The sequence below is a fragment of the Hippoglossus stenolepis genome, chromosome 24 (genome assembly GCF_022539355.2).
Source record: "Hippoglossus stenolepis isolate QCI-W04-F060 chromosome 24, HSTE1.2, whole genome shotgun sequence".
In the NCBI taxonomy this organism is placed as follows: domain Eukaryota; kingdom Metazoa; phylum Chordata; class Actinopteri; order Pleuronectiformes; family Pleuronectidae; genus Hippoglossus; species Hippoglossus stenolepis.
Window position 1 is genome coordinate 3,386,283 of NC_061506.1, and position 24,123 is coordinate 3,410,405.

At 43.8% G+C, this 24,123-nt stretch overlaps 1 protein-coding gene across 6 annotated transcripts in view; it reads left to right on the forward strand.

Moving 5' to 3' along the window:
• Positions 1-24,123, forward strand: part of dmd (dystrophin) — a 176,915-nt gene that overhangs the window by 119,723 nt on the left and 33,069 nt on the right. For all 6 annotated transcript variants that reach the window (XM_047339155.1, XM_047339157.1, XM_047339156.1 and 3 more), the window contains 25 exons: positions 204-374; positions 801-923; positions 1,018-1,152; positions 1,306-1,458; positions 2,848-3,018; positions 5,835-5,957; positions 6,197-6,369; positions 6,601-6,736; positions 7,686-7,861; positions 8,366-8,513; positions 8,818-8,943; positions 9,199-9,348; positions 9,641-9,739; positions 10,327-10,426; positions 11,144-11,313; positions 11,419-11,536; positions 12,038-12,249; positions 12,445-12,599; positions 12,842-13,031; positions 16,109-16,281; positions 16,395-16,551; positions 18,002-18,113; positions 18,980-19,248; positions 19,543-19,689; positions 23,047-23,110. In XM_047339155.1, the coding sequence (XP_047195111.1) occupies positions 204-374; positions 801-923; positions 1,018-1,152; positions 1,306-1,458; positions 2,848-3,018; positions 5,835-5,957; positions 6,197-6,369; positions 6,601-6,736; positions 7,686-7,861; positions 8,366-8,513; positions 8,818-8,943; positions 9,199-9,348; positions 9,641-9,739; positions 10,327-10,426; positions 11,144-11,313; positions 11,419-11,536; positions 12,038-12,249; positions 12,445-12,599; positions 12,842-13,031; positions 16,109-16,281; positions 16,395-16,551; positions 18,002-18,113; positions 18,980-19,248; positions 19,543-19,689; positions 23,047-23,110 (3,751 nt within the window). The remainder of the gene's footprint in view (positions 1-203; positions 375-800; positions 924-1,017; positions 1,153-1,305; positions 1,459-2,847; positions 3,019-5,834; positions 5,958-6,196; positions 6,370-6,600; positions 6,737-7,685; positions 7,862-8,365; positions 8,514-8,817; positions 8,944-9,198; positions 9,349-9,640; positions 9,740-10,326; positions 10,427-11,143; positions 11,314-11,418; positions 11,537-12,037; positions 12,250-12,444; positions 12,600-12,841; positions 13,032-16,108; positions 16,282-16,394; positions 16,552-18,001; positions 18,114-18,979; positions 19,249-19,542; positions 19,690-23,046; positions 23,111-24,123) is intronic.

Genomic DNA, 24,123 nt, shown 5'->3' on the forward strand with positions numbered 1-24,123 from the left:
TAACCGGTAATAAGATAAGATAAGGAACAGCAGGAGGAAAAACAGGAAGGAGGAAAAACAGAAACATATTTTTTCCATATTTTCACAAATAATACTAATGCCTGTCCTTCGCCAGCATCACTAAAGGTCACCTCAATTGGCAGAAAATCAGGTGCAGCTTTCACGTCTTCATGAAAGACAAGCTGTGTGTTTGTGTCCTGCAGGTTTTGCGTGCGGAGCTGGAGCTGACGAAGGTGAAGATGGAGGAGGTGAGGGCTTTGGCCCAGGAGCTCATGTCCACCAGGGGGGAGAACTGCCAGGCTCAGGTGGGACCCAAAGTGCAGCAGCTCAACCAGAGATTTGACACCATCGCTCAACGCATCACCTCTGGACTGGTAGGGAAGATGGACAATTACACCCTCTTAATACTTTTATTTTGAAAATGCATCAAACGGCATTAACGCACAAGCAGAAAATAAATGAAAATGTCAGCGGGAGCTAAATGCTCCAAACTCTCCCCAAAACAGACTCCAAACTCACTTCATTTCACTTCCACCTCTGACTCAACACATTCCCGACTCTCTCTAAATTTACTTCATAGTCTCACTAAATAGACTTCAAAACGTCTCGCTAAATATACTTTAAAACCCTCATTTAGCAAACTTCAAACCCTCACACTGAATTTACTTCAAACTCGATGAATCTGCTGCAGCCTCTCAGACTAAATTTACTTTCTCCTGGCCACTAATGATGTTCCTTTCATTGTGTGTTTGTGTGTGTCTGTGTGTGTGTGTGTGTGTGTGTGTGTGTGTGTGTGGCAGACGGCTGCATCAGCCAAGGAGCTGGAGCAGTACCACAGTGAAGCACAGATCTGGCTGGAGCTCCTGGAGGAAGAAGTCAAACAAGGGGAGAACCTCACGGAGGAGGACTTCCAGGAAGACAAGGTTTCATAAACACACACAAGAGGATAAATCACTGCTGTTTTGTCATCCGTTATATATACAAGCGATGGGTGTGTGTGTGTTTCTGTGTGTGTAGGATTGTGAGGAAGGTGCAGTGAAGGAGTTACTGTTGAAAGGAGAGAATCTACAGAAGAGAGTCCCGGATCAGGACAAGAGAGAGCAGATCAGAGTGAAGCAGAACCAGCTCAACAGCAAGTACAACACCGTCAAGGTAAAGTCCCTGCTGCTGAGAACTGAGGGTCTTATCCAGTAATACACAGAGATCTAGCTGCTTAAATCTGTGCTGATAAAAAAAGCATCGAAAAATGAGCTTCCTGTCTGTACACCTCAGTATAATTGTGTTTGTGTGTCTACGCGTGTGTAGGACCTGCGTTTAGTGAGGAACAGGAAAGCGTTGGCTATCGCTCCTCAGTGGTACCAGTACAGGAGGAAGTCACATGACCTGCTGGCCTGGCTGGACGACATCCAGCGCAGCGTGGACCAACTGCCCGACCCCCCCGAGGGAGAGAGGGTCAAGGTGACGAGACACTTGCATACACATGCACACGTACTGCTCATGGAATTAAGATAATATCTTCATGTCTTTTTCTTTTTGTTTCCTCTCCTCATCTCCTTTTGGACAAAGGGTCGGTGTCAAGGCTTTTTGCGATGTTCACTCGGGAAAAGCACTTTCTGATTATTTGTTTCAGGAAGTCTTCATTATATCAAATTAAAGAAATAACTGCAGATCAATTCTGGTCGTCAGTAGAAGACTGCAGCGAGTTGCAGGGGAAACACGGCTAATTAAACTGTGTTGTGTTAACATCAATAAATCATTACAGAATAATTTTTTGAGACAGCTCTATTATTATTCATTATAGCTTGTAACAGCTGACCTACACAATGTGTCTGATTGTATGTACCACAGAGTTTCCGCTCTACACAGTGCAACAAACACAGATTGCTCTGTCGCAGCTAGAGAAAGCAGCGTTTTCTATTTAAGCAGATAGCAGAGCAATTAAAAACTGGGAGGTAAAGGTTATAGTGGAGAACATTTTGACCAACGATGGAATCAAAGAAAGACCAAAATAACTTGAATTTTAAAGGCATCTCAATATCTTTTTGTTGAATTTAACCCATTTAACCAAATACTTAATGATGAATTATAAATGCCTCTGAAATCAGAGACGAAAGAAGAAGAAATAGATCAATTTATCGATGTTAATGCAACATTTTGAATATATTAAAGTATATTAATGTGCTTAGGGACGATTTTGACGGAGAAAAACCCTTGAACTCCCCCTTTTCTCTGCTCGCACCCTGACTGTGTATGTCTGTCTTTCACTTTCAGATGATCACTATGACATTTCGCTAAGTGGACGTCTCTTGCGCTCACCTCAGACTCACCTGTCATTACCGCAGCTGAGATTTCACGCTGTCTGTCTGTCTGTCTGTCGAGCTGACTCTCCATTCTTGCTTCTTTTCCCTCCTCACCCTCCTCCGTCTCACTGTACTTGGCCAGTGGTTGTATTCCTTCTCAATCTAAATAAAGTCTTAAGGCAGTGTGTGCCTCCTATTCACAGCACATTCTGATTGGGTTCTTTGAATGGAGACAATATCAATCTGGGTTCCTTGTGTATGTTTGTTTGACGATGACATTTGTCCCTTTTATTAATATGTTGTGTCTTTGTCGGAGCGCGTGCTAGAGAGTGGAAGATGTGTTTTATACATTTAATTATGTATTATGTGTGTGTGTGTGTGTGTGTGTGTGTGTGTGTGTGTGTGTGTGTGTGTGTGTGTGTGTGTGTGTGCGTGTGTGTGTGTGTATGTTTGAGCACATCCACATGCCTCTCTGTGCTTAACACCCCCCCCTTATCCTCAAGTTCAGCCAATAGCGAGTGACCACCTGGTTGATTTCGTCCAATAGGAAATTGGCTCAGAGTTCGTCAAGAAGAAGGAGGAGCTTAAGGAGGTGCAGGGCTTAGCCAATCAGCTCTCAGAAGCTGGAGCCGCCAATCTAGTGGAACCCCGCCAGCTCCAGCTCAACACGCGTTGGGTTGAGGTGGAGGGCAAGTTCATACCCTTCAAAAGACAATGTGTGAGTTTCACTAGAGGCACGACTTCTATATCTGCAGTACTAACTGAGGTTACTACCACATGACGAGTTCATAACTCTCACTAACAATCTAAAGACAGTGTGTGAGTCCCTGTAAGTAGTTAGAATAACTGGTTTTACTAACTATGAGCATGAAACATCGAATAACAACTACTCTAAATGAATCCCTTTAAATATGGATAGCTTTACATAAGACTGGAAGCAGGGGGATTTGGCTAGTCTAATAAAAATTAAACAACCAGGCACCCTGATTTTAATTTATTCTTTAAACTGCGAATGGCACCATGATTAGATAAGACATTCATATCTAACTCTTAGCAAGAAAACATTAAGTATAGTTTTGTGTAATGTAGGGCAATGCACAAGATTCAAATCCGTTATTGCTAATATTTTATTTATACATTATTTAAACAATACATTACGTTGAACATTTTTATTCTATATGTTCTTAGAAAATAAGAATGTGCATGTCGCACTCTAAATACTATTTTACAGTTTAGTTTTAATAAGTGACTTTAAATCCTGAAAGAAAAATTTAAATTTAAGTTGCTTTTCTGTTTTTCTTTGCTGCATATCCATTGACATGTCTTCTGTGTACATGTGAAACACACTCACATGTTGGACTCTCATTGATCTCTCTGTCTGACTGTGTCACTGCATGCCCCCCCCCCGCCGACCAATCGCATTACCCCCTGGCAGTTCCCTGATCTGCCAATCCTTGAAGATGTACGTATCCTGTTAGCCAATCACATGAGGCAAACACGTGCACTTACACCACATGGTTCTGCTCTGAAACTTGGACCTAATACACATCTGGACTGAAGTTTACTTTCAAGCTTCTACTATTGGATTTCTTCAGGTGCTGATTGTTCAGACATAAATTAGAGTAAACACAATTATCCTGCTCTGAATAATTATAATTTGTATCTAATTAGTTTCATGCCTGGAGGGAGGACTTTAAAATATCATCTTGTTGTTTGCATAGTGCATTTCTGTTCTTTTTTACTTTTAAAGATATTTTTGTTTAATGAAGCATGATAACATGAAAAGTTAATTTTAAACAAGTGGCGAAAATATCACCAAAAACACACATTAATGGTATGAGATTGGATTGTGCTGCTGGATTTGCACTGCAGCTCTAAAGCTGAGGCCTCAGTCATGTCCATGTCCTCTCAGTGCCTGAGCAGCAGTGAACTGATGCAGCATCGATTGCACTGTCGATGTGTGTTGAGTCCAAGTGGAGGAGAGGAAAGAGAGAAGTAGACCAGATAATGAGAGTGGGAGACACACGTTAAGAACCCGTTTTGGTCTGCAGGGCCTGAGGACACATATCCAAGCTTTGTGTCTTTGTAAATCTGAAGAAGCAACGACATCAAGCAGGTTCAATTTAGTGTTCAGACGCTGGATAGGAATCTGTGTTTACTGGCACAAGCATCAGATTAGTCACGCTAGACTAAGACATGTGAACAATAAGTGTCCGGGCCAAACGTCCTGTTGGATGTGAAAGTCATTACTGACCCACTGACCCGGGAGCTTAATTTCATTTCCACACAGTAACAGGCTGTGTTATTGTTTTTATCGCCAGCTTCTCTCAGTTGGAGGAAGCTTGTGTTACTTGAAGTGTCTCCCTCTCATCGTTCAGATCTGCTGGGCTCTCTTTCAATTATTTAAATAAGCCTGAGCTGAATATACAGTGTGTCTTTCACAGTTCCTAATGACTCCTAATGATAATAAGGAAACCCAGTATGGCAGAGTTGTGTCTGCAGCAGACACAGTGTCCATAGTGAGCAGAGAAACCGGGACATTCAGAGCTCTGGCCCTTCATTTCACTTCATAACACACAGACACTTCAGACAGTGATGTTTTTAACAATTCAACCAATTCAGTTTGGGAACAACAAATTACCAAATGTCCATAAAGCAAAGATTATGAACTCCATAATTCTAGTTTTTAAAAAGGATGATAAATAAGGAGTTTGGCTCAGAATGGTTTTGTAACAGAAATTGTTTTCAGGCGAACCCAGAGCTGACTCATTAACTTAAGGCCAGCAGCGAACATCTATTTTCCGTAGGGCTGCTAATAAAGCTAATGCGTGTGCGATAGCTCGGGCAACATGAGCTCAGCAGTTACATGAAATGATGATGACAGAGCCGAGTGTGAATGTCCCAGGATCTCTGCACTGCACCATGTAGAGGAGCTTTATCAGCCATGCTGACTGGATCATGGTCAGAGGAAATGTAAAATTCATTTCAACTCATTAAGAAAGGCTTGAATAAGTTCAAAGTGAGTTGACACAAGCTTGAACATGATCATGATACACGGTGAATTAGTAATGAGGTAGAAGAGGAGTTTTTGTCAGGTTCATGGTGTCTGACAGACATGAAACGATCTGGGTTTCATTTATCAGAGTTTAGAATTCATCATTTAATACTATACACTACAAAAGCATGTTTAAAAATACATGTACATGTATCTTCTATTTATCTAAATTTAGATTTTCTCACATTTCTAATGGATTAAATCATTTAACATCGAATTGATGTAAGATTTAATTTCATTCATGTGCAATAAACCTAATGAAGGCCCAGATCGTTTCCATAATTAGTTGAAAATCAGATTTCTTTCCTTAAAACAAGCCCTAACACAGTATGAAGCCTGGTTAGATATATTAACAAGCATGTAGAGTATCATGTACTTGTTTATTTATTAATAATGTATTTATGTTTTCTACCTCTCTACTGGGTTTGTTTCAACCTGTATGTTGGTGCCTACGCCTTCCTCCGTGTGTGTGTTTCCAGGAGTACATAACAGGGCTGCAGGCGCTGCTGCGTTCCGTGTCGGAGACGGACTTCAAGCTGAACTCTCCTGAATACTGGCCTGCAGCGTATTATAACCTGCCTCAGCAAGAGCACTGCCTGAAGGTCAGCAAGGCTTTAAGGATTCGGTCTGGAAGCCACAGACAATGTTTCTCAGAAAAAGATATCAGGAACCTTCAATGTTATTTGTGTTTTCCTGAGATATGTTGATAAAGTAGAGGTAAAGATAAAGCAAGATCAAATCAAATCTTCCAACAAGAAAGTTTCAGACTTTGCATGATTTTCACATTGAGCAAAGCCTCCAGAATAAAACCCCTGTCTGTCATCCTCACACCCACACACAGGAGGGGAAGGAGAGCATTGACAAGCTGCGAGGCCCAGTGGAGGGAGCGCTGGCCCACAGAGAGGAAATGGTATTGAGTGCACGGCCTCTGGAGGGTCAGAGGATCCAGGAGACGGCCTCTCTCCTCAGCACCAACTGGGACAAACTGAACAAGCTCTACCTGGACAGACTGAAGTAAGCCGGGGCTGAGGGAGAGTGATGTATTAGTTGAAGGCTGGAAGAGATTTCAATCATTTTTTCCCTCACAAATCCTTTATAATAAATCTGCCAAAATGCTGTTTCGAAAGTAAAGGGAGGAACTGCCTAGTGTTAGTATGCTGTCCCTAATAAAATGCTCAGTGAGTGTACTTGTACATATAGTGTTTAAACAAACATCTCTGTGTGTTTGCATGTGTGCACATCAAGACGTTGGCAGGACTGCAACTCCAAGTGGCAGAAGTTTGTTTCAGATCAGAAGGGGGTGGAGGAGTGGCTGAGTGACGCTGAGAGCACTTTGAAACTGGCTGAGACGGATCCAACAGCACACACACTGAATCTCAGGGTAACACACACACAGACACACACAACCACAGACACAAGCCTTACTCCACAAATATACAAACAGCTTTGTACACTCATATGTACACAACAGAAAGCTGCTGAGTGTATTCCAGTTGCGGATGCCTCATACTTGTTCTGTAGTGTCCACTCATGCTGCTGAAGTGCCCATGAGCAAGTGGCATTAGTCAAAAGTGCTTCTGTCAGCACAGTCATCTTTCTTTTTCTTAGTTTTCCCCCCCAGCGGATGCTGTATGTCACAGTTTGATGAACTATCACATAACTTGACCTAAAAAGATGCAACATATGATGTCATGACATGTCAGTTCAAGTCATTATCAACATTTGTCATCAACATTAATCCACCCATCCGTTTTATAACCCTGAGTCGGGACTGGGTGGAAGCAGGTAAGTGCAGATGTCCTCCTCATGAGCAACACTCTCCAGCTCCTCCTGGGGTTCCCTGAAGCGATCCCAGATCAGACGAGATGTATAATCTCTCCAGCGTGTTAAGGTCTACCCTCGGGGCTTCTGACCAGATGGACATGCCTGGAAACCCTCCTCACACGGCAGGCATCCTAATCAGAGGCCCAGACCACATCAACTGGCTGCTTTGGACACGGAGAAGCAGAGGCTTTACTCCCAACTTCCTCTGAATGACGGAGCTCAGACATCTCAGTTTATGTGTTGTCCATTTTATATGAAACATCAAGATATCATCCCCTGATTGGATCATTAATTAAACATGCCAGTCCTCATCTCCTCAGAATATCACATGAAGTCTTAAATGTTTTAGCATGTAAGTGTATCAAATGCAATAAAGTCATTTTCATACATTATATTGTGTGTGTGTGTGTGTGTGTGTGTGTGTGTGTGTGTGTGTGTGTGTGTGTGTGTGTGTGTGTGTGTGTGTGTGTGTGTGTGTGTGTGTGTGTGTGTGTGTGTGTGTGCAGGACCTGACAGAGGCCATACCTCTCCAGGAAGTGGTGCTGGGCAGAGTGAACTCCGCAGGAGAGGACATCAGCCAGTTGAGCACACCAGATGATGCCTTGCGGCTCCAGACACATCTCAAATTACTCAACACTCGCTGGGTTGACGCCTGCCAGCAGCTCAATGAGCACAAGAGGAGGTGTGTGTGTCTGTGTCTGTGTGTGTGTGTGTGTGTGCCTGCAGGTCCCTGATACTTGTTTTTCTTACTTTCACATGTCTCTGAAAGATTGCTGTTTTCAAATATTTTTTGATTAATGTGTTGTAATCCATGCACATAAATACAGTATTAATATTACGAGAATAACATTTTAGACATTCTCTTTAAAGCACAAGTCTAGTCTTGTAATATTATGTTTTCTTTTCATTAAATCCCAGCTTTATTCTCAGAATTTAGTTTCCTTGCCCTAATACTCATATTCTGCTGATTTTGTCAAAGATCCCCTGAAGGTCTTTGTGCACAGAGATCCGCTGGAGCTGCCTCAGTGGCACCGTGCTAGAGTTACATCCCTGAGACTTATCAATATACAGTACAGGCCCATTGACAGTGCAGAAGGAGATCGGGAGGGAGTAAGACATTGTGTGACTTCCCTCCTTAAGACCATATCTCCGCCTCCTCCCCTCTCTTCATGTTGTCCTCCTGCAGGTCTTCAGAGGCTCGTACAGCGGCTGCTGCGCTGCAGGAGGACATGGGCTCGATGCTGGGCTGGTTGGACAAGGCCGACGGCGTCCTGGTCATCCCTCTGCAGCCTGCAGAGCCACAGCACATCAGAGACACTCTGGGCAAAGTCCAGGTACCGTCAAGACCCCACACAGCAGTTGTTGTGATCCACTGAGCCGTGTGTGTTAGTTTGTGTGCCTGTGAGTTTGTGTTAATCCATGTAATTTAATATAGCTCTTACTATAGTGTAAATGAGTTCTTTATTATTAGCCTCAGCTTTGAGTGGCAGGTGATTATATATGTTCGTGGGTGTGTAATTTAATTGAGAGGGTGTCACGGTTTCCAGTGGGATGCTGTGAAATTCAACCTTGAAAAGACTTTGTTTTGTATGTGTGCGTGTGTGTCTGTGCATGTGTGTGTCTGTGTGTGTGTATCAGGCACGCGTGGAGGAGCTTCCTGCCAAGAAGGCGGCAGTGGACGATCTGAACTCCAGGAACAAACAGATAACACTTCCTGCTGACAAACAGAAAGACATCAGGATCATCAACAGTCGCTGGGCTCAGGTCAGCAGTTTACCGCTGTGAATGCTACAGTGAGCAGCACGCCGACATCTGTCAGCAGACCTTCGTCTTCACTCACACAGTTTCAAGTCACATGTGCCCTCTGCAACATTTAATGAGATTTTTAATTGTTGTAGTAGTCATCAGACTCAACCTCGATACAGCTCAGGCGTCACGTGTCATGTAAACAACACTAACTCTCAGATATTGTGGACAGCGTGATGTTAACTGATATAATCAAATACTTTGTTTGTTTAGGTGTCCAGGGCTCTGCCCGAGCGTCAGCTGGAGATCGAGGGTCTCCTGAGGGAGCTGGAGATGCTTCAGGGTCAGCTGGACGACCTGGCAGCCTGGGCGTCCAGCACCAGAACCAGGCTCGAGCACAGCCCTGAGGAGCCACCGCCCAGAGTAGAGCACACACACACACACACACACACACACACACACACACACACACACACACACACACACACACACACACACACACACACACACACACACACACACACACACACACACACACACACACACACACACACACACACACACACACACACACACACACGCTTTGCTTCTATTTCCCCCATCATTACCATTCTATTTAAGCTGCAACTGCCTGAAATTATCGGTTTTATTACTTGAATATTTCAAATTGCTTTCAAAAAGAAATTTGCTGGCCCTAAATTCCCTCTGTGTGCAGATCACGGAGGAGGTGCAAGTTAAGCAACCAGAGGTGGAAGTTGTTTTGACGCGAGCTGATCAAATGTACAAGGACACTCCGCCCAGCCAGCCAGACAAGGTGAGTAAATCAAACGCTCAAAAATCACCATCCTTTGGCATATTTTCCTCCTCGTGCTGTTGCCTGTACTTTGTGGAAGCATCTTACTGCACACACACACGCACTGAATCAAATCAAACAAATTATTCTCTCAGTGTGTGAATCGTTGTCTGAATCATGCTGGTGATGACTGATGATAAACAAAGACATGTCGACCTGCTGTATTCCTCTGGGGAATAAAAATCAATCTCACACTCTTACTTTCATCTCACCAGTGGCGTTGTTTCAAACATTTCATCAGATCCACGTTATGTATTTTATTAATATATGTCAGAGAACATCAAAAACACTGAGTCATATTAGACTTTAAAAGGTTGTGCTGCTCTTTCCACACCTGAAGATGCTGTATCAAAAATAATTGCATTTGTACAACTTGGTTCTATCTGTGAAGTCATTGGTGTGTTTGAGCATGTGTGTGTGTGTGTGTGTGTGTGTGTGTGTGTGTGTGTGTGTGTGTGTGTGTGTGTGTGTGTGTGTGTGTGTGTGTGTGTGTGTGTGTGTGTGTGTGTGTGTGTGTGTGTGTGTGTGTGTGTGTGTGTGTGTGACAGATGAAGTGTGCCAAGCTGAGAGAAGACTGGACAGTGATCCTGGAGCTGCTGCGGCAGCACAGAGAGAGAATGGCTGCTCTCCTTGTGGCCAGAAAAACCAGTAAGCCTCTGTTTTTTTTCCAGACAGTTGACATGAATAGCTTGTGATTCCTCTGTTTGGTTTGACTGCTCCAGCTACAAGAAATAATGACATGTGTTTGATGCCTAGTATCCCATTTTTTTCATGAAACAATACCTTACATGTACACTGAAGCAGACTATTGGTCTCTTTGTCATGTAGAGAGACAAAGGTCCCTTTGAACTCAAACCCTGCACCAGGACACCCCCCAGTAGGATCCAGTTAAATAGGACACGTTTGTTGCCTGGAAAATAAATCTGCCTCGATGCTTTGATCTGCATGAGTCCAAGGTTCCTTCTTTAGATGGCGGTCCAAGAAAAAATGAGCTCCCGGGCACAAATATTGTGCTTTAACATTGTGCTATTGTCTTTTGATTATACTCCAAGGGCCCAGAACAACCAGCAGAAGCAACGCTCTGACAATTTAGTTGACCTTGATTTTGGTGGCAAGCACCTGAGTAATGGAGCAAGTGGAGGAAATGCATCCCCATTATTCAATTAGGGGAGTAAAGTGCTGGTTTTGCTACCGCACTTTACCTACGGACAGAAACAAGGAATAGAAGAATCTCACACGTGGAACCTAATCTTTGAATAAACCCAACAAACCAACATAGTGTGCTCAAAATACACAGTGCATCAGCCTCTCAGTATCAATAACTGAGCTCACATGAATGGTTCAATAATTGTGTCTGTGTCTCAGCTGAAACTCTGACAGCAAGTTCCCAGCCTGACTCTGCGGCGCTGGCTCAGTTCAACAAGTCCTGGGCTGAGCTCACTGATTGGCTGACCATGCTGGACAACATGGTGCAGAACAAGCGAGTGGTGGTGGCCGACCTGGAGGACATCAGCGACAACATCGGCCTGCTCAAGGTCAGGAGCCCAAAAGTCACAAATAACTAGATCGAGAGCTCAGTGGTTCGAATTAAAGGTTCAAACCTGTGCATAAAAACAAGACTCTGTTTGTTCTGGTTTCAGGACTCTCTGGGGCAGCTGGACCAGAAGCGTCCCCTCCTGGAGAGACAGGTCACAGCAGCCCAGAACCTGAAGAACAAAACCAGCAATCAGGAGACGCGCAACGCCATCACGGAACGCAGTATGTGTCACGCTCTCTCTCTCGCATATGACACACCCACATGTATGCAGGACAAACCACATTGATGAATATGACTGGATGCCTCAGTCAGAACGTTCTGTGCAGGAGCTGCTTTGAACTATTAAAAACCAGGAGGCAACTGAAGGAAACAGACGAAGAGTAAGGAATGAAAGGCTGTTACTGTTTTTCCTTCCAAATACTCAGTGGAACAACAAATGTGGATTAATCTGCCGATGAAAATAGCCTCTAACAAACACACTACTCCCCAGCCCCCATAGTGTCCATTTATAGTCTGTGTGTTTGTGTCTCTGATTGTAAGCGGGCTATTTAGACTTTGTACGCAAGTCCAATTTTGGCTGATCCCAGTGCAGCAGCTAAATTAGTCACACAAATAGTCCAACAAAAGAAAGACGAAGTGGAGCAGGAGCTCTCACGTTACTATTCTAACTATTAAACATCTTCCTCTGTTTGGTACTTTCTGTTTTATTTCTGTCATGGTAGTCGACCGGCTTCAGACTCACTGGGAGGACTCGCAGACCAAACTCTCCGATCGGACGAAGCAGCTTCACAACATGCTGCAGGACTCCACCGATTGGCTGGACGCAAAGAAGGGGGCAGATCATCACATCATGCTGGCCAGTGAGAGGCTGGAGTCCTGGCAGGAGGTCACTTACACAGTGGACGCACTGAAGAAACAGAATGCTGAACTGAAGGTGCAGGGACGTTCCTCTATTATTCACTGGCTGCATTAATATGTTGGCACCATATATATATATATGTAAATACTTATATTATACTATATATACAACACCATTTTCCATTGAAAAGCCATTTAGAAGATCAGCGTGAATCAGAGTGTGACACTTCTTTTCTCTCTTCTTTCCGTCCCCGTCCCCGTCCCTCTCCAGTTCTTTGTGAAGGAGCTGCAGCAGGGTCAGGGTCAGGTGGATAAAACCAACGCACTAGCTGACAAACTGTTGACACTGTACGCCAACGACGACACGCACAAGGTCACTCAGGTCAACGATAACATGATTGCTACCTGGACACATATCAACAAGCGGTAATGACACAAACACACTGTATATAAACACCATTTTACAACTCGTTTGGACACAAGAAAAAAATGAGTAATCAATTAAAAAGCATCCAATAAAATGTGGTTTCCTAAACGCTAAAGGAACTGGTTAAAATAATAATAATATAAAATTGGAACAATTGATTCATTGACCGACCCTTAGTGAGTTTGTTTACTGTCCCCACATCAGTGGTTCACCTTGGTGACATGTATCTGTGTCTCCTCAGGGTTTCCGACAGGGAGGCTGCTCTGGAGGCAGGTCTGAAGGTGCTGCAGCAATTCTACCTGGACCTGGAGAAGTTCCTCAGCTGGCTGACGGAGTCTGAGACGACCTGCAACGTGTTGATCGACGCCACCAACAAGCAGAGACTGCAGGAGCAGCCTGAGGCAGCCAGGAACCTGCTGGCACAGTGGAGGGTAGGCTAGGCACACACACACACACACACACACACACACACACACACACACACACACACACACACACACACACACACACACACACACACACACACACACACACACACACACACACACACACACACACACACACACACACACACACACACACACACACACACACACACACACACACACACACACACACACACACACACACACACACATCCTGCTCATTCTGTTATATATTCCTGTCCCCAGTCTGTGCACAGCTCCACTGATGAATTTCCAGGTCACACACATGAGCATGTAACTGAATGACCTAGTTATTTATTGTGTAATTATTGCATTGATTTCCACTGTCGCTCTAAATCTCTGTCAGAAAGTTTTCAATGTGAGACCTCAACAGACAGCTTGAAAAAAAGAGAACAAGGCCAAACCGCTTCTTTTCCTTTACGTAATCAACTCTCACTGAATATAGACTGAAATGTGCATCCAGTAGCTGCAGCGTTACACAGTGTTGAGGATCGATTGTGGGTCCATTTGCAAGTATGGTGAACTTCACATTGATATTGTGTCACAAATAAAATGCGTTATTCTACGTGGTATCTATGTCACCTGAGATCTACCAGACATCCAGAGCATTTCCACTGTTTGACCTGGAGCTTGAGACTCTCTTCTTCGACTCTGCTCCGGCTGGTATGACAGGAATCCTGACATGGCAGAATAAAGACGTTTCATAGGTCTACAGCTGCTGGGTTGACAAATGCAGAATCCCCCCACTGCATTGTGGGTGGTGAAGGGAAGGCTCTGTTCTGCGAGAGAACATATTTTGACCCTCGGCCCTCACCCTGCACCCACACACTCTTTCTGGTGCAACGGCGCACGCACACATGTAGCATTTTGGAAATGAATTTTCGAAACACTGTAGCAAATTCAGTGTGTGCACGCTTCCTTTCCACACACACACACACACACACGCACAGCTCTCTCAGTACAACAGCAGCACTGTATGCTGGGCTGAGATAGTCTTCTGTGTCCAATTATAATGGCGGACGTTAACGCGGCGTTGGATCCAGAGAGCACACACACTATCTCAAGCTACAACACGGCTCACAGATAACGTTTAATTGGAAAATGAGCGCACTCATCGTTTTAGGCAGCAAAGTCTCTTCTCCTCTTCCTCTCTATCTCCGCTCTCTCTCTCTCTCAAACTCCCTCTGTCTTTCTAACTCGCTCTAACTCACGCCGTACAGCTCCGCTCTTCTTTTCATGTGTAACTCACTCTCCCTCCATCTCTATGACGCCCCCCCCCCCTCACTCTTCATCTCCCAAATCTCTCTCTTTGTCACACACAAATTTAAACAGAGGGCATTCTAATGCAGTTACACTGGGAGCTAATCTTGAGGCACTAGAAGAAGCCGATGGTGATGATACTTTTGCTTGACGTCTAGTTTTGGTAAAGTTTGTGGAGGATGCTGCGCAGGAAGATCTACCACGTGCAGGTTGGGAAGCAAAATCAAGCAATGCTCTTTTATGAATAATCATTAGTGATGTGTGTTTCTAATATAAAAACTCTTCTGTAACTGTTTATATAGGGAATTTTGATCTAAATGTATTAGTGTTGTACACCAGAAAGATTCATTGACATGTTAAGCCACATTGTGAACCTAAGTGCTTTTCGCATCAACTAACATAAGTAAATGAAGCTGACTCCACCTGAAACGTGTTAACAAAGTGTGAAAACAACTATTTAACACAAATACATCAAAGTTTAGACTCCGAGTCTTTCACAGCTGAGGTTGAGAACCTTTAGAGCAGATTCAGATTACAGGCAAAGCCATAACACACTTTGTGTAACCACATTCATCCGTCTAATACTGCACTCCATCTTCCCTGTCTTCACTGTTTTCTATTTGTTCTATTCTCATCGGTGTCCTATTCTTTGGTGCAATGACCCAATTTTCTCTTCAGGTATCATTAAAATTTCATGTCATCTAATTTATCATAAAACTTCCAGTGAGCGCAACTTTCTTTAACAGGAAGTTTTCCCTCCACTTTTCACGGCTTGACTCACTTCTGAGCATGTAAAGGGGAAAATGAAAAGCCATTACAATATTTGAACTTCCCTTCTTATAATGAAAATTATTAGAGAGGTAAACACTGGATGGACATTCGTGAAATGGGTAATAATTTGTATTAATTATACAGCTTTCTTTCTCTATATCAAGGGTTTACCTTGCATACAGAGTTTGAAGAAGGATGACTCTTTTGACTTGAAACACTGAAAAGTCTTGGTTGAAGTTTGTGTATTTAAATGATTCTCTGAGACTTGGTAATTGATTGAGTGAGCCTTGTTGTTTTACTGTGGCGGCTGTGGCTCAGGAAGTAAATCTAACCAGAGCGTCGATGACTCAATCCTCGCCTCCTCCAGTCCATACGTCAAAGTGTCCTTGGACAAATGTGACTTGCTCTGTAAAGTGCATTGAGTGGTTGTTAAGATTCAGAAAAGCGCGATATTAATACAGTCCATTTTCTAACACTAAGTAAATGGTAGAAGGCTCGAGGTAAAATGAATAAGAGTGGCAGATCCTTCATATGCAGGAGAGATTGACATCTCATTTGCCACTGTTGCCTTAGTAAACCTGACCAGGAGGTGCTCATGGGAATCAAGATGTATTCCCTTTTCACTTCACAAAGATTGGTTTGTGAAGTCCTTCCTGTTTCCTATCTGCAACAGTAGGAGCTTCAGTAATGGATTCTCAGGAGGAGGAATGCACACAGGTGGGACCTCTGTTGTTGCAGCTACCAGCTGACGCCAGGCTGAAAAACACATTTTGACAGTTTAGTGCTACAGGAGGTCCCATCCACGATGCATTAAGCCCTGCATTATGGCTCAATCCTAGAGAGTAAATTACCCCTCAGCTCCTGATCCCATTACTGAGCACTCTACCCGAGCAGAGAAAAAAGCGAATTCCTGAAAGATGACTGCTATTACTAAGAAACTGAAGTGTGTGTGGCAATGGAATTCATTGCTCTTGCTTCTTTGACACTTAGTCTTACTTTGTGTTTGTGTGTGTGTGTGTGTGTGTTACCAGGACCTCCAGGCAGAGATTGACAGCCACACAGAGCTGTACCACTCCCTGGATGAGAATGGCCAAAGGATTCTTACCTCGCTCGACGACTCTGCGGACGCTGCTCTGCTCCAGAAACGTCTGGACAACATGAGCCAGCGCTGGAATGACCTGTGCAACAAGACCCTCAGCATGAGGTGAGGGGAAACTGATGGTTCCTGCCACAGAAACCACTGGAAATGCTTTGACTTTACTCAAGAAGTTAACAGAAGCAGCAGATACATCAAAATGTCTGCGTTTGTGTTTGAAGGGCCCACCTGGACTCAGAGATGGCCCCGTGGAAGAGGCTCCACATGTCCTTGCAGGAGCTCCTGAACTGGCTGAGGCTTAAAAGTCAACAGCTGGCGCAGGAGCCGCCTGTGGGGGGCGATGTCCCCGCCGTGCAGTCGCAGCTGGACACACACCGGGTAGGAGGAAGCACACGCACACTGTGTGGGACGCAGACAGGCACAGATTCCCCAAATTCTTTTTCCTCTTACTTTTCTGAAGCAACTTTGTCCATGAGAGAGTGCGTTTGTGTCTGAATCTCACTCACAGCTCAGGATCACAGGGCCGTTAATGAGTCGGTGGCTCTTCCAGTGTTATCAGATTGCTTTCATTTCAGAGCTCCGTCCTCTGGTAGGTAGCAGTGAATCAGGGCCTGTACGGTAAAGCTCGGGACCCATGACTTCCACAACCCCATTAGGTGCTCCCAGCTTTTTGGAGCCTAAATTCTGTCCAACTCATTGTCCTGGTTCCAGACGACCTGGAATGTCTCTGTGTGTATTATCAGTCAGAATTCTCCCTCCATTGAAGTGTAGCTCCTGAACATATAGAACCTCTGTGAAGCCAGTGTAGAAAGCAGTCAGTCAAATGAGTCTGTTTGATGCTTTTATAATAAAAAGCTTTGTGGTTTCATTGCAGCAGCAGCTGTTGATGTCAGAGACGCAGCTCATGTCTCTCTCACTAGCATTATACAAATCAAAGGCTCTGAATAAATGGACGAATATAGTGGAGACGGGATGAATGAAAAACCCATTTTACGCACAATTATATGCAATCGAAGGGAGATGATTGGCTCGGCTGATTTGACCATTTCATGCATTAAGACTACAATGATTCTGCAAAATGATGAGTTCCTGCAGGTATGCATTAGGAAAAGGCTTTTAGTGGAATGATGTATGCAGGGGCCATGGAGGTACCCAGACCTGAACCTGTAACAGTGGCAAGGTTATTCTTCTGCATAATCCAATACAATATCAAGTATTTTATCATAATTATTGCAGCGGCTGTGCAACTTTTCTTATTTTAGGAGCCAAGCCCAGGGTGTTTTTTTTGTTTTATGGCCGTGAGCTGCCTTTGTGTATAATCTATGAATCTGATTTGTGTGGATTTTGTTATGAGCACAAGGTGAAAGCATTCAGTGGCCTCCCTCTTATCCAAAGCATAAACTAAATCACTGATAATGAGATATAAGATATAAATAACAGGAAAATACATCATTATAATGAAAAATATGGTATTAACTTTTTCATGATAACAAGAATAATACAATAATAAACAACACATTCATTTTAAAATTATTTCGTTGTTGTTTTGTCTTTATGCTGTACAAATAAAGCTTATTATTATTGTTATTATATTATTATCCTAATTAAAATTGCATTAAGTCTCCAGGGTGGTAAACTTCATTTGACATGGGGTTTATCAGGTATGAGAGAAATTATAAAAACAATATGATCTAATATACCACTACTGATTAGTGCAATTCAATTTGTGTGTGTGTGTGTGTGTGTGTGTGTGTGTGTGTGTGTGTGTGTGTGTGTGTGTGTGTGTGTGTGTGTGTGTGTGTGTGTGTGTGTGTGTGTGTGTTCACAGGGATTCAGGAGGGACCTGAGAGCTAAGGAGCCAGTTGTGACCAAGAGTCTGGACGATGTAGGAGTCTTTCTGTCAGAACTGCCCCGAGGCACACCATCGCCTGATCAGAGAGGTAACACACACACACACACACACACACACACACACACAGATCCTTACAAGGGTTAAGATTGCTCCAAGATTGCTTTTCATGCTGAATGGATAAAGAACGTCAGCATTATTCCTAGAATAAGCTTGTGTGTAGCGTTTATAGGTATTACATCAGAGAGCCGTTAACGTGAAAAGGTCTTGTCAGAGCTGCTATTTAAGTGCAGAACCTGGAATGTAAATACAGGAAATACTTTATTAATTAGAGACATTTTCAACCGTACAAACGCCGAGATCAGCCCCAGGTCTTGAAGTGCAACATAAAAGGAAGATTTGAAGTGAGTTGAACAAATCGGTCCCCTTCCACTTTCTTTTTGTCTCTGAGTCACACAGTGAACTCTGGACCTTAGCAACAGCCTGGTAACGGCCACATGTGGAGCTTAGCACATACACACAGACTTTCCTGAAGCACCTCCTGCAGCAGAGCGCTTACCAGGTTCATATGAAACAGCTGAACTTTAACTGTGGCCCATTAAATCCGTTCAGGTACCAACTCAAACACATTCAGTTGACACAGAAAGAAAGAATGAACTCCTGCTATGAATCACTGCGGTACAGGAGGAGAAAATACACATTTCTTCTTCTCAGAAAATTATTCTGTCTCTGCAATTTCAACTTGGGAATAGACAAAGCAAGAAGTGATGCTGTGCTTTTGAGTGTGTGACATTTCGCTTGGTAAATTGTAAGATATGGACAAACCTTTATAGACGGAAGGTCTGGACATATGATTATATAATTCAAGAGTGGACTAACAGCTGATGGTGCCATGATTTCACCGAAATCATAAGCGTCACCAGAGCTCAAGTCACTTATTTTTCCCATCACACGCAGATATCAGCCCTGAAGAGCGCGCACACAATGTGGGGCGGATCCTGCGCAAGGAAGCCGATGACGTGATTGTCAAGTGGGACCAGCTCAACGCTGACTCGGCTGACTGGCATCGGAGGCTGGAGCTGGCTCTGGACCGGCTGATGGAGCTCCAGGAGGCGGAGGACTTGTTGGACGGACAGCTGAGGCAGGCGGAGATGGTGAAGGAGGCATGGGAACCTGTGGGGGACCTGCTGATCGACTCTCTACCGGAGCACATAGAGAGAGTAAAGGTCAGATTGGATGATGCTACGTGATACATCTTGACGTATTTGCTGTAACTCAACTTGAGCTCGACTGTTTTATATTGATACATCAGAAGCATTTTGATTCAAGTACAATATTCTATACATTAGTACATATTATATAATCTGCTCAACCACTCTTTCTCCACCGACTGCAGTGAGGAGGAGGCCGTGGTTCCATATCTCTAAACACAGTTTACATAAGGATCATCTCTGACGCTGAGACAGGAGGCCATAAATGTGCATTTTTACAAATGACCAGAGATCTTGTGTGTTTTGCAGGAGTTCCAGGAAGAGATCGCTCCGATTAAAGATGATGTAACTCACATGAACCAGCTGGCGTCCACTTTCGGCCCCCATGACATCCAGCTGTCGCCCAACAACCTGGAACGCATCGAAGAGCTCAACACACGCTGGAGACTGCTGCAGGTACACAATCGTGCCCACAAACACACACAAACAAGTCTGTCACAGCTTAAACGACACTTTTAAACGACAAAGATGACACAGATTCATTTAAATGATATTTCAAACGATGGATCCTTGATTTCAGACAGAGTGGAACAAAAGCCGGCGTCTTATTTCTAGCGAAATGGTTGATTTTACCAGCTGAGATAAACAGTGGCAGATTTAATTAGCTATAACGCAGTAATTATAATAAGTTTAGCTCAAAGAACTGTCTCAAGCTGTTTTTATTGATTCCAGCTGACTTGTTTTAATGCAAAAATCTCATAAGAAACACCTTCAATGGGATGGGATGGGGAGTATATGCTGACAGCAGGTCTACACAGAAAGTGTAGCTTTTTAATCTAACCCACACGTATCTGATGGAATAAATATTCTCCTGTTTTAATAAGTCCATCTTTCTATACAAGGCACGTAATAGTATCGTAATGATAAATGTCTATAAAACACATTTCTTGAGTGTAAACTTTCCCAAATCCAATCAAAAGTCAGTTTTTCCAGGTCACCGATCCAACTCTGCTCTTGTGTGCTTGCTAAACAACAACCCCCCCCCCACACACACACACACACACACACACACACACTTGATAAATGCAGAGCCCCATGCTCTCGAGGCAGCACATGTTGGGCCTCTATCAGTCTCAGTGAACACAGCGGCAGCCATGCAGCAAGTCAGACAGTGATTGTTACCGCGGGTGACAGATAGAGCCAATCAGCTGCCAGAGACACCGACTTCTGCCAAGGAGTCCTGGTCGGAGATGGGCGCCGCGGTGACACCACGGTGACGGGACCAGACGGCCGGTCTCTCTGAAGTTAGCTCCTGACCAGATGCTTGTGTGCACGCACACACACAAAATACTGAAACATACACACACCCTTGTGTTATAATGAAGGTGCAACCATCAGCTTAATTGACGTATTGTACATAAGCAAAGGGAGAGGTTGTGATCTATAATTCAGAACTCTGCTGCTCGGTGGTAAACCAGAACCAAGAGGAGAGAAGCCACTGGTCCAGTTCCAGCTGCTCTGCACTGGTCTCCTTTAACACACAGGATGACTTTAAGGTTCTTACATACAAGGCTCTGAATGGGTTAGGACCGAGTTACATAGCTGACTCTCTAGTTAACTATGTCCTTTAAAAGAAAACTCAAAACATTTCTCTTTACTTCAGCCTTTAACAAGCACTTGCGCTTTTATTTATAGACTTTACGTTACACTTTTAATGTGCCACTATTCTTGCAGTTCTCTTAAAACTTTGGAGCATTTAAGTTTGAATGAATATGATAAATAACATTTTATCTTCCACTTTTAGCAGCTCAATAAATACAGGCCGTGTCTCATTTTCACCCAGGAGAGAATTCTTTTTCTGGTCATTTCCGAGAGGAGAAAATAGTATTTTGGTTTGGACAGAAATGGGGATTTAACTGGCAGTTTTTAAAAAGGGAGTTTCCATTGCAGGTGGTTTATTTGGAGCACTATGTTTGCCCAGGAATTTTGGCACCACTTTAAATAGCAAGGTGATAGAAGTGTGTGTGTGTGTGTCTGTGTGTCTGTGTGTATATGTACGCACAGGCCTGCTAATGTGAGTGTGTCCGATGTGCGTCCATGTTTTCCGCTTTAGTCAGTGCTCTGTCCTTTGTTGTATTTGTGTGCAAACATGTTTGTGTGTGTGTGTGTATGTGTGTGTGTGTGTGTGTGGTACCTGGGCCAGGTTACTTCAGTCGGTCCGCGGCGTTCTTTCATGCCTAAAAGGTTGGACCTGATTGGTCGGCACGGAGACACAGTGCACTCTGAGTAATTGCAACAAATTCCTCCTCAACAGTCCCACTCCTCTCGTTTGTACAATCCTAATTAGGTTACCATGGATACGGGGAAAAACAACTCAGGCAGGAATGGATTGGGTGAGGTGGACTCAAAGGTAAATTCATCATTTCGTTTCCTGTCGCATCGTAGCCCCCCCCAAAAAAAGGACTGGTCATCCCTTCAATATTTTCATCTCATACCATTAATCACACACACCCACACGGGCGTGCACACACTCCCCTGGTGATGTGTCATCACTGGCCTTCTCATTTGGTTTGTGTAAGAAAGGCTGGATGGTTAATCAACCTCTCTGTCCAGTCGGACTGGATAATAACCCATCGCAGTCGCTCAGCCTCAAGACGACTCTCAGAGGAAGAGGATTTATTCTTCCGCTACCTTTTTCACTTCCTGCAAGAAAAATCTGCCAGAGCTCCCCATGCCGGTGTGAGTGTGTTGCCTGGGAACATCAGATCATTGAACACTGTGTCAGGAAGCATCAGCGGCTATAGACACACACTGGCTCCTCCGGGAGACGCTCAGCATCAGCTGGCTTTTTATGTGAATTACACACCAGATTAGAAAGGCTTAAATAGGGCCAGCGGATTTTTGCAACCGTTTCCTCAATATTGTAGTGAGGTATTCACCGATGTAGTTCAGTAATAGAGACATTTTTGTAATACATAGAGAACATAGACACATGCAGTCGTACTCTGGAGCATTGTGGACATTTCTATTGCTTGGACATTGTTCTCCTGGAGCCCCTGTATGAATACAGGTGTGCAAAAGCGTTTCCCCGGATATTGTGATACCAAAAAATAGTCTTGTCGATCCTCTTTTATGTTGCTGTAATTTAAGAGGACGTTAAGGATCCTGTAAAATCAGTCCCATAAAAAAACAGTCTGCAGGATAGGTATTCAAATTTGGATCAATGCTGAACTCAGTTTGTTTAGGAGGGAATGTGTGTGTGGCCCCCGCCGGGCTGAGCTCTGCCTCCCTGTGTACCTACAGGGCCGTGCTGATTTGGCACAATTATCTCGACTCCATCTAGATAGACAGCTCATTCGGAGCTGAAGGAGACTCACAGGAGACTGCGTCCTCTCTAATTCCTCCACTACAAATTCAATTATCGCCTCCATACTTGTCTCCGTGTCTCCAACTCCTCCTCCTCCTCCTCCTCCTCTCCCTCCATCTGCCCATCCTCGTATCCAAGTGCTTTTTCTCTTCAGCGTTGATATCATTTGTCACTGTTCACAGTTACATCAGTAAAAATCACTTCTCGGCATCATCACATTTCGTGGCTTTACAATATTCATTATTATTTGTTATTTTGCTGGGATATAAGGATTCCTCCTCATAATCTGTGTCAGACTTCACCCCATATAAACTGCTGATAAGGCTGTGTTCATGCAATAATGTTCAGACTGTAATTAAAAACCCACAGAACATTTATGTCCTTGTGGTAATTCTGGGTCCATCAAAATCGATCCATCTCTCTAAACGTGTTTCTCTCTCCGTCAGATCTCCATCAGCGAACATCTCAAGCAGCTGACGGACGCTCACCGCGACTTCGGCCTTCTGCACGGTGAGTAATTCCACCTGCACACATCGTAGACAGTTTAGCACTCAGAGGGTGAGCAGTGTGTGTGTGTGTGTGTGTGTGTGTGTAAGGCAGAGGTAAGACAAACTGTGGAAGACAAAATGAGGCATCCAACTAAATGGCAGCAGCTCGTTCGGTGGCACTCAGTCAGTGGCATGTCGGAGAGAGAGAGAGAGAGAGGGCTTGAGTGTTAACAGGTCACTGTGGCTCATTTGGCCGCTCATGGAGCCAATGATGGTGTATTGATCTGTTTGTGAAACTTGATTTTTCTTTTATCACTGAATTCCAATATGACCCCAGCACTTAACCCAGTATGTTCCGAGGCTCTCATCCCTATCCCAGTCCCAGTCCCTCATTGATCGCTCAATTGATTGAGAGCCGATGTACACGTGGTCTCCTGTCCAGCCTCTTCAAAGTTAAAAGTTTGAAATTGACCATTTCTCTTGCACTTATTGATGTTCATCGCCATCACCCACATATCTCAGCTGCATGTGAACATGTAGATCGAGGTAATACAGATATCAGGGTCATTTAAAAGGAAAATAACAAAGGACAAAAATAAATTATATTTAACGTCATAGATTTTTCTAAGATGTCCACATGGCGCCACAGGTCAAATTGTGCTTCAGTGTATTTACAGCTGCTCTGCAGAATCATCTCAAGACCACAAATGATCACAACTTCACTCTCACACCACAGGGGGGCTTATAGAAGGAAATAAGACAGAAGAATGAAAGTGGTTTAGTCTGTTAGATTGTTTTTTTCTACACAGATAAAATATCATAATTAAAATAACCTCTACATAAAAGTTAAATGAAGTGTTTGGGAACGCGAGACGGTTCACATTCATCCATATGTTCCTTCCAGCTTGATAATGTATGTAATAGATACATAAGGACAGATGGAGATTTGATGGAGATATAATAAAGATTAACGTGATGAGGATCACGTGGACGTTACTGCGAGAACAGTGAGGATCTACATGTTTTTCATATCTC